Here is a 12103-nt window from a genome sequence, read left to right on the forward strand (position 1 = left end):
AGTAATGTCCATATTGTACAGGATATATAAAAAAATACATTATTAGATATTATATATGAATATACTAGCAGGATATATTACAGTTATGAACAGCATAAACAGAATGAACGGAGTGAAGTGAATACACTAAGATATATACAGCTATTAAGATACTATTGCTGATAAGTATAGTGGATGGGCAGATTTTAATATTCCATCATGTGGGGTTAAAAAAGAAACGGGGGAATCGAAACTGAACAATGGGGAGAGGGATGGAAAAATCAGAAAGGTTGGCAAGCATAGGATGTATATTTTATTATTTCTTAGAATCACATCCTTTAATATTTCATTTATATTGTTTATAATAGATTTTCAGTGAGTTTTTTATTGCCAGATTTGCTTGCGGCTCGCAAAAATAGAACAGACAACAGAATCGCTGAAGATTGCGACCTGGCCACGGAGCTCTGCGCTACAGCGTGCAGCGTCTGAGAATCCCAATTGGTTAACATGGGCACAGAAAGAAACCAGCCAGCGCTTCCACCTCCAACAGCTCTCCATGCGCCTAGAGGCATGGGAGAGCAAGCACCCCAACAAAACACTCAATACAGAGTGAGTCTCAGAGAGAGAAACGAATGAAAAAGCAGGGGGAGTTAATAGATAATTAAAATTGTGGTAATTATAGTATGTTCTCTTATAATAACATCCTAAGATATGAGTGGAAAGTATTGTTCTGTTCATTTCTAACATATTTTTTACTCAAACGTAGCTTAACCATATATGTCAGGTGATCTGCTACTTCAGTACAACTTAAGAACAATTATTACCACTACAGAAAATTGCAGATGAACATTTAATTTCCTGGTGTGTGCACAGTCCTCTGCTGTTCAAATATATTATAAAAACTACTGTCTCATCCTTTCTTCAGGCTGAGTATTCAATTTTACTGTTTAAACCTAAAGGGATCACGTACAGTACATGGAAAAGGAGGTTCCAGAAGATCGGATTGCTGACATTTTTATTTTTAGGTTTCTATTCCGAGAAGAAATGTGATACAGAGATTATAGCGAGTTTTGGCACTAAAACCCACATCAAAGCTCTGAGGCTCTAAATCCCAATTCTTGCTTTCTGAAACTATATATCTAATGGCTTTGACACACAGGAGCCTGGGAATTTTACCAGCCTCCAGGTTGTGATGATTTTAACCTTTAAAATACATTTTTGTTGCTTCAGAAAATCTTCCAAAACATTTCTGACAGGCTTATCAAATGGAAAATATTCTTAATAAGCTGTTTTGTCTTATTTTTCCAAGTAACATTTTTGAGACCAGCTACACTAGTGCAATGTTTAACCTGCTTTAGACCTCATTAACATGGACTATATGTGAAGTTCTGGATCTGGTTATCTGTCCCACTGATCAACAGCAAGATCTTCTTCTAACATTAAGACAGACAAACATTTTCAGCTAATAAAACTAAATCATTTGACAATTTCTGTCTGCAAAGAACCATTTCCCTGTCTAGCATCTACATCACCTTAACCGTCTCTTGCCCCTTATTTCACACTTTCCTTCTGCCTCTAACCTCCCCCCTGCTGTCTCTCCTCACCTCCTCCCTTGCAGCCTCACCCCTCATTCCCCGATGGTTGATCCTGAGCAATAGAAGCAGTCTATGCAGCAGTAATGACAGAGAGTCAGTATAATGACAGAGACAGTTTTATAATGGCACAGACAGTGTATAATGATGGTGAAAGTGTGTGTTACCACTATAGCTAACGAGGGTCTGCTGGGGCATTAACTATGCATGAACCTCACACCCTAAACTCACACATACTACACGCACACAGCTAAACTGCACACATGCATGCCGGCGCGCATAAAGGCGCACACACAAGATTTCAAAGAACACCGAACGGTGAAATTGTCAGCGGAGCCACCACAGGTGCTGTGTTCGACATGAATTAATCATGAAAGAGACCTGTGATGTTTTACTACACTTGCTGCTATTTTGATTGACAGCCATGCTTAGAGAGAATTTATGCGGCACAAAGCCTGAGAAGTGTGTCGGGGTCAAGTAGAGTTCACCCAGCACGCAGACAAATCCCTGGTGCTGAATTTACAGTAGTAGAAGCTCCGCATTCCCTCAGCTTACTGTTATGTAGGCTTACAAATACACTGACACGGGCTTGTAACTTTAAATCTGCGGGAAGCTCTGAGAAAGACATGTTGATGTATTATTTCAAGGAACTTTGGTAAAGGAACAATTGGGCATTAAAATGTGAACAAATACATTGCAGCAACATCAAAACTCAAGACACAGTGCACACCCGGCTCAAATAGGCAAGGTTTGGACTCAAAAGCTTGAATCACAGAACAGGTGGAGTTAAGAGAGAGTTTATTGCTGTAGGTCATTGATCAAAGCAAAGAGAGGCAGACAAGTCCGATGGGGCAAAAGCTGGCAGGCAAAAGTCCAGAAACAGGCAGAGATTATAAAATAAGTCAGACAGGAACTGGAACACTTTCGCGCGATGCAACTAACGGGGCGGGTAAACTGGGGAAGATAATGAGGGAATGAGGAGCAGGTGTGCAGATGGATGTGGACGTCAGGCAATGGGGAATGGTGGAAATACACTGGAGACAAAGGGGGGATGGCAGGGTATGGAATGCCAGAGACAGTTAGTGACCGGCAGACAAAAAAGGTACAACTGGAGTAGTGCAGTAGAGCGCAGATGTCCACCAGAAAACAGATGGTGAAGCAACTGCCAGATGCAACCAGTGAAGTTTTTTTTGTATTGTGTAGTATAATGTATGTTTCTTATGCAGAGAAGTGCTTGTGTAGTATAGTCAGTTTTCTGTAAGAGCTATGGAATAGTGTAAAGGTATAAGGTAAGGTACTGAGCGCCCTGGTTGCCAAACTGTATAAACCGACCTGCCTCTCCCATCCCGAACAAAGAACTGTCCCTTCCGGCTCCTCTACAGTCACTTTATACACCCTATATAAAAAGGACAGTGTCAGATAAATGTGAGACTTGTAACTGCAAGGTATCTGTTGAACATGTACTGAAAAAAGAAAGATTGAGCATCAAACGTCTATTAGAGACAGGACAAACGATTACAGGTTCAAAGGGTTTTATTTAAATATTTAAATGGCACAGGTTTAATATCCAGAATATTACTACTTTATAAAGTCAGGTATTAAATAGAGCAGTCAATAAAGTAGTAGGTTTTTCAAGGTTTTTTGAAACATTACGAATCACTGCAACCACGGGAGGTCTTTGGTCATAAATGTGTAGAAAAATATGGGGCTGATGGATCCAGTAGTATGCTAAATTAGCTGTGCACACATAGACACACACACATGAAGACACACATGATCCTCTCCTTACACCTAGTGAAGATAATACAGAAAATGTAATGACCTTAAGCACAAACAAAAAACACTATATAATAATGACCAAATTCAAATGATACTGATGCTGACAGTTGTCATTACAAAGGTTGCAGACTCTGATTAAACAGTTTTTCTTTACATAATTAAAGTTGGTAATTTGATTTTGAACTGATTCCTTGAAACCTGCACAAAAAGCTTATGTGCCATCTATAACAGAAATTTTACAGTTATGTGTGAATATTTCTGCAGTTTTGTAAAGCCACAAAACACTCACTGGGCCTCCAAAGAATAAAGTGTGGAGGGTGAGAAGAAAGATGTTAGTAACTATGTGATGTGTGAAAAAAGCTGAAAGATAGATATAATCTGAAGGCTTTACAAATACAGAACATGTCCTCACCCACTTGTTTGAGCCATTACATTACACAACAATGTGAATTTTAAACATCACAACCATCATAATTAGAGTTAGTGAGGCATTTAAAATGTTATTCTCACGTCTCTGACACAAGGGGCAGAATAATTTGTGATAACTGCACTTGATATTTTCTTTCTTTGATCATTTCTGTAGGGTGACAAGGCAAAAGGAGTTCTGTATTTTGTGATTTTTCAGGATAATTGCATTCTGCACCCAAAGGTATGCTGGCAAATTTAGCACAACCTCTCTGCAATACAAAATTCCTGCCTAAAAGTTTTCACAGGAAAAACCTTGAAAGGTCCTTATCGTTCTCAATACCTGCACTGGCATAATGAAATCAGAAGCTCCTCTTGTAAAACTACCTGCCTTGACATCAGAGACTGCGGCAGGCGTCATTGCTTCGTAGTGATGAATATCTGTACATACTGAGTGACTGCACACTGTCAGGATGAAGTTCTCGAATGGAAATTGAATCCTCCTAACTAATCCCAAGTTTTCATATTTTTTTTTTCTGTGGTTTTAAATAGCTGAACGAGGCAAAATTCTTCCATAAAAATACACCTGTCTCATCAGCCAAAATCACAGAGGAGCTGTGACAGAGAATACCCCCTCCCCCAGCGAACTGTTCTCTGCCAACAGGAAGTCACAAATCACAACTTGACAGCAAAATATAAAGTGTCCCCTAAACAGCAGCGAGAGAGGCGGACTCAACTTTGGATGTTTTTGCCTCTTTCTTCCCTTTGATATCCTTAGCATCATAGACCAGCACCATGCTGAGTGCAATTTACTGATGTAATATCAGAAAAATAAATTTCTTTCAGAATATGTTCTTCCCTCTGTCACTTGTATCCCCCATTTCCCCTACTTGAAAAGTCTGTAAAAAAAAAAACAACAACATACAACTGTCTGTGAGAATGTCATATATATGTTTAAAAAACAGAATTTTTATATATAAATTAATATATTTTCCCTTCCTGTAAATATTTTTCATAACTTATCCTGCAGTGATGGCCATATACATTATTTATCCAATTATATGTGAGTTTACGGCCACCAGCTAAGTATATGAAACTACACTTGACCTCATTAACTTGTGTGTCGTAGCAGTTAGTGGAACAATATCATAGGTCACACGAGTGTTTGGATATCAGTATGCAGAAATTGTGTTTACATTTCCAAACCTGCCGTGGATGCAGTCTAAGTGGCTGGAATTTATTCATTTCTCCCTCTTTCTCTCCATCCTCAGCCAACAATGTGGGTGATGGAGGTGTGGGTGGAGGCAAACACTCCTGTACAATTGAACCCAGTTTCAAACTGCGGCAGTTCCCCAGAGACTCTGTGCTCATTAAGTCAAGACCACTTTCTAGCTATCAAATCCTTGAATGATTTGATCAAATCTCAAAATTATACCCTGCCCACATATTCCATTACACTCAGAACATTATGGAAGCTATAAGGTGCTTTAACTGCCATTTCACTGTATCTTAAATATTATGATATAAAGAAGTAATTTTTCTGGCCACTTGGGAAGAACACGCACAACATTGGCATAATATCATCCCATAATATTAATATAATAAATACATTAGCAAACAGTTGCCTATTTACAAATCATGCATATATGAAGCGACGTTAGCATTTATTTAGAGTTGTGTAACCGTCCAATTATTACTCTTTTTTTAGTTCTTTTTTTTTCTCCACCAACTCCTAAGGGAAATATCTGGCTCTTTAGTTACTAAATGCTACACTATGTTCAGCAGCTAGTCACTAACTTTGTCTGTTTGCTGTTTGGTTTCTGAGCAGGTAGCATACAATCTGTTTATCAAAGCATTTTTGCTGAAAACAGCTGCCTGCTACGTCTGGAAACAACACTGATGAGCGTGGAGAGACTCAACCAAGTCTGTGAAACTGAATCAATAAGCTGAAATCTCCTGTAGAGCTCATGATTGTCTTTCTTATGTTAACAGTCTGTTACAATTCTTTGTGAGTTTGTTACTATGAGAGAAATCTTTCACATTACACTTGTTTGATCCATTGTCAATGTGAGCATATTGATTATAGCAACTTTAATCACTTACTGCTGAAGTATACAATAGATCAGTGATTTTTCACTAACCATGTGTCTCTCTCCTTCCCTCTTTACGTGTCCCAGGTGATAAATGCCATCGAGCAAGACTTCAGGCTGCCAGCTCCAATGGACTGTCCAGTAGTGCTGCACCAGCTGATGCTGGACTGCTGGCAGAAAGACAGGAACGCACGGCCAAAGTTCCCTGATATTGTCAGCATGTTGGACAAGATGATACGCAACCCCGCATCTCTGAAAGCCGGCACCAACAACATCGCCCCTGGGTGAGGAGAGAGAGACAAACTCATTTACATATACAAACACACTCTTGCTATGTCATTCCTCTGTATCAGTGAAACAAGTACTTTAGTTTCCTTACACCTTCCTGTCTCTCCTATTGTACCCACTGTCTGCAGTCCTTCCCATCATCCCTTGTTAGACCGTGGAGCTCCAGACCTCAGCAGGGTGAGCTCTGTGGAAGACTGGCTGGCTGCACTGAAGATGACCCAGTATCGAGACTCCTTCCTGGGCTCGGGGTTCACTTCTTTGCCGCTCATCACACAAATCACAGCCGAGTAAGTCTACCCGTTTAGCTGCCTCTTTCTTTTTTTGTCTGTCTATCCCTGCTTACGTCTCACACAGCTCACCTGCCAAGTCTGTGTCTTATTAGATGGACAACTGGCAGACTGGTTGGCTGACTGCTGGTCCATGTGCACGCCTGTCTGTCTCTCTGAACAAGCTCCCGGGATTACTAACTTCCATCCTTTCTTCCTCTTTTTATCATGCTGTAAAATGCTTTGAGTATCATTACAGAACGTCAGTATATCTCTGGTATAAATATATAGTGATAAACTGTAATTGCTGTAAACAATTTGAACCGCTGTCAAAATAATAACAAGCCTCTTACCTACAAGTGGTACTGATGCAGTTGTTTCTTTAAACCAAACCTGTATGTCCCACAAACTCTGGCTTTCATGTAGCTTCTTCCCAGACCTGGCATACCTGGTGTTTCTGCATGTGTTTTTTTCCCTCTTTTACTGAGACTTTTAATCAACATTTCTCCCTCTTCGCCATCTGCCATCGTAAGAAAAGGTCTGGAAGTTTCAGCTTCATTTACTTAGTATAATGTCCTGTAGGTATGCATTTTGTTGTTGGTCCCTGTACGCTGCACTGTGGGTCGGACATAAGAAGATGGATTTTCCCACAGGGATTAATTAAGTATGCTTTAACATAGTACCAGTGTAGAGACAGCAGATACGAGCTAGTGAACTTTATTTGAAACGTGTGTGTTAATATATTAAAATTCAGGCCCATCTCAGATCCTATTAAGAGGAATCTTCCCATATAGCCAAGTATAAAGTGAGGTATGTGACCTTATATGGAATATATAGGCATGTTTTCTTTCCATTGGGGGTTAAAAGCATTTGCCTCAGACAAAATATATAATCAATAAAAAACAATTATACATATTATATTATTATATTTCACCTCACTTTTTTTTTACATGCCTGCATAAAGTACAATTTCTAACAGTACATTTAATCAAGAAGATTGTTGTGTTAGTTTTATACCCACAAAAAAGAATGCAAATTTAAAGTTAAAAAGCTGAGAGATTTTTTTTCTCTGGAAATGATTAGTTAAACATAGCCTACAACTTTGTCATTATTTAATCAAACTAGTCAAAAACAGTCTTTATCCATATACGCTGCTTGTTCATGCAGTGCTAATTTAGAGCACTGGCACATTTTTCAATTCCAATTCAAGCACCCCTCATGATTAATGCAGTAATGATTTATTGTTGTTAAATACCTACATGTAGCACCTAATAGTAGCCGTGTTAATATCTGTACCTCTTTCTTTCTGTGTTTTTCCAGAGATCTTCAGAGGATTGGAGTGTCTCTAGCCGGACACCAGAAGAAAATCCTGACCAGTGTTCAGTCAATGAGGCACAACATCGATGACCAGTCTCCTACTGAATCCGTGTAACCACACAGGGGAGCGATACAGTATGAAATATTTGACACGTGTACAGTCTGAACGAGCAGGCTGTCATCTTCACTCATACACTTCAGTCTGCTGATCTTGGAGATATAAACCACATGTTTTCAACAATCACCAGTCAATCAGCAGTCACCCGGTCCCTCCTTCAGTCATTGGACAGACTTCACTCATACCATTTAGCTTCCCAAATTGATTGAAACTGAATGCATCCAGGAGAGAGTTGAATGCAGAGATAGTGCAAGAGAAAAACAAGGAAGGCATGATTTGTGACTGACTACAAAAAAAACTAGTGTCTGGACTTTTTTTTTGTCTGACTATAAGGGGTACAATCACAAACACCCATTCTTTCAGATCCAAAATATGCCTGCAAGATAACTTTGACTTCCATCACTGAAATCTACAGGGCAGCTTGACTGTTTGATTCAAGGACGACATGGCTTGGTTTTTATGTTAGGATAAATCACACAAACTTGCTACTGTGAAGAGGAAACTGATATTTATATGAAGGGACACAAACTGGGCCAAAAGCTTGACAAAAAAGTCTTTAAAACAGTGTTTCCGGAGACAAGACCTAATGCAGGCTTTGTTATCTCCAGTTTTGTTGAGACAACATCAGTATCATTTGCATCCAGACAAGAGCCAACAGTTAAATGGGACTTTGTGAATTATATCTTCATATTGAAGAGTCTGTACATATTATGATATGGGAAGTTTTTTTCCTATTTGCTCATTTGCTTTCACTTTTGCCAACAGCATCGAACAATTAATTGTAACTGGAGTATTTGTGAGTTCTCTATAATTATCTGCCTCTGCCTGACTCATCACTGGAACAAACCTTTAAAGTGGTGTGGACTGCGGACAAAAAAAAAAGGTTTCACAGTTCTATCTTTTGTACTTTCCATGCAGCCATGGAAAGATAAACTTCCACACAGAGAGCTAGCAATGCCTGGCCTACTTAAAATACTTAATTCAGAGGGAACTCATAATGGATGATGTTTTATAGTCAGCACAAATGCCCTCTCAGTAAAGGCAATTACAGACAACAAAATCTGATAAAGAAATATTAAACCATAGCAGTGTAACCAGTCTTTTTCCCATGCTAGGAAGAAAGGCAACTGTATCTGTGGCTGAGTTATTACCAGCTGCTGAGACACACCTGTTGTGAACACACAGCAGTGACCAGAGAATCTCAAAAGACAGAAAAGGTATTCTCATCCAATGTTCTTGTGATTTGGCTGCGAATTGTAAAGCTGTCTGCCAGTCAGAAATTAATACAACGCATGAACGAACCAGAAATCCAATGTTCATGTACTGTCCACGAAACATGGAACAAATCTAATTTCTGTCAAAACTGTATGGCTGCCGTCCAGATGGTAATCATCACTCCACAGCAACAGGCAGGAAGGCAGGCAGGAGCCTTTGTATGAATTCCATTTTTTATTCATTGGCTGCCGGACATGTCATTGTTGTCAGAGTCTGTTTTGACAGTCACATTTCCCAATTGACAGAACTGATTAATACTGTTGTGTCAGTTTGCAGATGAAATGACATGAAGTGACCTATCCACGTTCTCATCCATCTGAGGACAGCAACCTTTTCAATGCCGGGGCGTGACGCAACATCCATTTAACAAGCAACAAAGACTAATTTCTCAGAAAAGAAAAGATGCAACAAGAAAAAGATAGTCAAATACAAAATGCTTAGGGGGGTGGGCTCATGAAGGAAATAACTGGCGTATTTATCATGTTTTAGTGCTCAAATGTGATGTTTGACTCACTAGTCTCCACATAATATGATATCAAGAAGGTCTGATCTCACTCTGGGGCACCGTGGTGGAGGAGCACCGGGAGATCTCTTTTATCTCAGCGCTGAGCAGATTACCAGCTGTGAAACAACAGCTCTGCCTTCAGCCTCAAACCTCTGGTCATGCGTGTGCACCCACATCCCAAGGATTACCAGTCTGCATTGATTGGATGTCGTGATTTTAGTTGTCATCTGCCTGCGAGCCGTGCTCACAATGACAGAAGTGACAGTATTTAGTTGTTTGCTTTCAACACGTTTTACTGCTGCATGACTCTGACGTACTGCAGAGAACGATGTGTTTGTGTTTGTCTCACACCACTGCTCTCCACTGCTGGGACGGCCCGAAGTCTTTATTTGTGACATTGAGAGGTCCGCGACTATTTTAAACCTCCCAACATTTCAGTTTCCACTTTTCGCCGGAATTGCATTTGTTGCCTGGCAACGATAGCTTATTGAACATTTTATCAGGAAGTATTGAGATCAACTGGGAGCGTGTCGGTGGTTCAGAGGCATAATTCGTTGTAAATAGATGCCTCTGGAAAAACAGTTTAAGCCAGTGAGACGACGAGTGTGTGTCTAAAAGCTCATATTGAACGCCACCTAAAAAAAAAAAAAATGTCCTGCAGAAATGAAAGCTATCAACATCTTAATACACCCTTAGCTACATGTGATGTGTATGTCCTTTGCTTCATGTTTCTTTTCTGCTATTTAACAAGGTTAGATGTGAGCCTTCAGAGGCATTTCACATGTTCCTGTGTCAGTGTTTGTGAAAAGACAATGGAGGCATAAATGATCTGCAGCACGTCTCGTGTTTACACTATGACATGTCTCATTTTGAGCACATACATACACCGCAGAGAGGATATCTCAGGAACACAACAGATGGAAGTTTCGTCCACGTTGTTGCATAAAATGTGATCGTTTATTGGTATATCATGCACTATATTTAAAAAGATTAATCTAAGATGAAATGCTTTAAGAGTGTATGGAGAAAAACTGTTTTTGGTGTTAGTGCTTATTAAAAGTTTAATCCACCCTAAATCCAGCCCCTAAAAAGAGAGGAACAACCTTTGATATGAGAGTTCCCTGTTTGTGAATGTGACTCTAATAATACACTTTACTGATTATTATATCAACGCTTAACATTTCCTAGTACAAATTACATATTAAATCCTTTTTAACTGAGAGTGGGGAGAGTTGACATCGAGCTTTTTAAATGGTTCTTAGGAAGGATCTACAAATCACCAAGCTTCCAAGTAAAGTCCATGCTTGACGTTTTTTGGAAATGTCTTTTTGAAGATAAAAGGTTTTCCTACACTAGCTGTGTCCCAGTGCCATACTCCATAACAAATCTTTGCAGGTTTAGATGGAGTCGTGTGTTCACTCTGGAAGTATGTGGGAAGTATGTCAGCATGTAGACTGAAAAAGACCCTGATTTTTGAGTTTGCTGTTGAACACAGCTGTTGAATTTAAGTGGTTACCTAAATAACAGAATTTTAACCGCTGTGATTGGATGTTGTATTTGGCAAAATGTACCTTAGGATTGAAAGTTCTTCTTCTGGCCCAAATTTTTTTACGAACACAAGCTTCGACTTTTTCACCAGATATTTTCTAACAGAGTAGTTTGTTATTAATGATTAGGGGAGTTTCTCAGGAGGTGGTTTTAAGAATCGAATTTCAAATTGTCGTAAATGCTTCGTGGCCATATTTACACTTAGCTTTTTTACTTTTTCAGATTGGAAAGCTCTCTGATCGCATGAAGTGACAGTGTAAATGGACTCATTGTCCATGGGAAAAGTTTGACTTTTGCGTGCTGCATCTATATAGTCTGGTTTTTGGACACAGCTACTGTTTTAAGGTGGAGCCACCTGTGAATATCCTTTAAATTTTTCTACATTTGTAACACTTGTTGTTTATAAGGATGCAATTTTGTTATGAAGTGTTGATACTTTAGCACTTGCTGTTCTGAAAAAGGTCAGCACGTTAGCATATTATACAGTACCCGACCAGTGTGTGAGCATTAGGGTGTATCTGTGACCACAGTCTCTCTCCTTTGTACACACTCAGCATTTTGAAGCTGTGATGCATTCTGGTCTGCTGGGAGTACTGCCAGTGGAGACAAATATAATGAATTTCTCTTTATGCATTGTTGAATGGCACTACACTCTGGAAGCCGCAGACAAAAGGGACTGACACCAAAAACCTGACATTTACTGCAGATGTTTTAGATAGAAAACTCCATTCACACTCCGCTGTAACTGTGCTGGGAATATAACAACAAGATGTCACATTACATTTGGCCAATTAACCACTGAAACAGGAAAAGATACACCTCTAAACAACAAAGTAGGCCCAGAAATACAAGGTGTGTCACCAGAAGCTCCTCCAAGTGCTTTAGGGTGGATTTATCTTTTAATTGCGGTTATTTTCTGGAAACTGGACCGACTCGGCTGC

The 12103-nt window shown here is 39.5% G+C and overlaps 1 protein-coding gene across 1 annotated transcript in view; it reads left to right on the forward strand.

The window, feature by feature from the left end:
• Positions 1–8109, forward strand: part of LOC118322009 (ephrin type-B receptor 1-B-like) — a 50598-nt gene extending 42489 nt beyond the window's left edge. The window contains exons 17-19 of the mRNA XM_035653588.1: positions 5933–6129; positions 6262–6420; positions 7720–8109. Of these exons, the coding sequence (XP_035509481.1) occupies positions 5933–6129; positions 6262–6420; positions 7720–7831 (468 nt within the window). The 3' untranslated portion in view covers positions 7832–8109. The remainder of the gene's footprint in view (positions 1–5932; positions 6130–6261; positions 6421–7719) is intronic.
• The last annotated feature ends 3994 nt before the right edge of the window (positions 8110–12103 follow it).

This window comes from Morone saxatilis, unplaced genomic scaffold, assembly GCF_004916995.1.
Source record: "Morone saxatilis isolate NCDOM2014 unplaced genomic scaffold, NCSU_SB_2.0 Contig12, whole genome shotgun sequence".
Taxonomy (NCBI): domain Eukaryota; kingdom Metazoa; phylum Chordata; class Actinopteri; family Moronidae; genus Morone; species Morone saxatilis.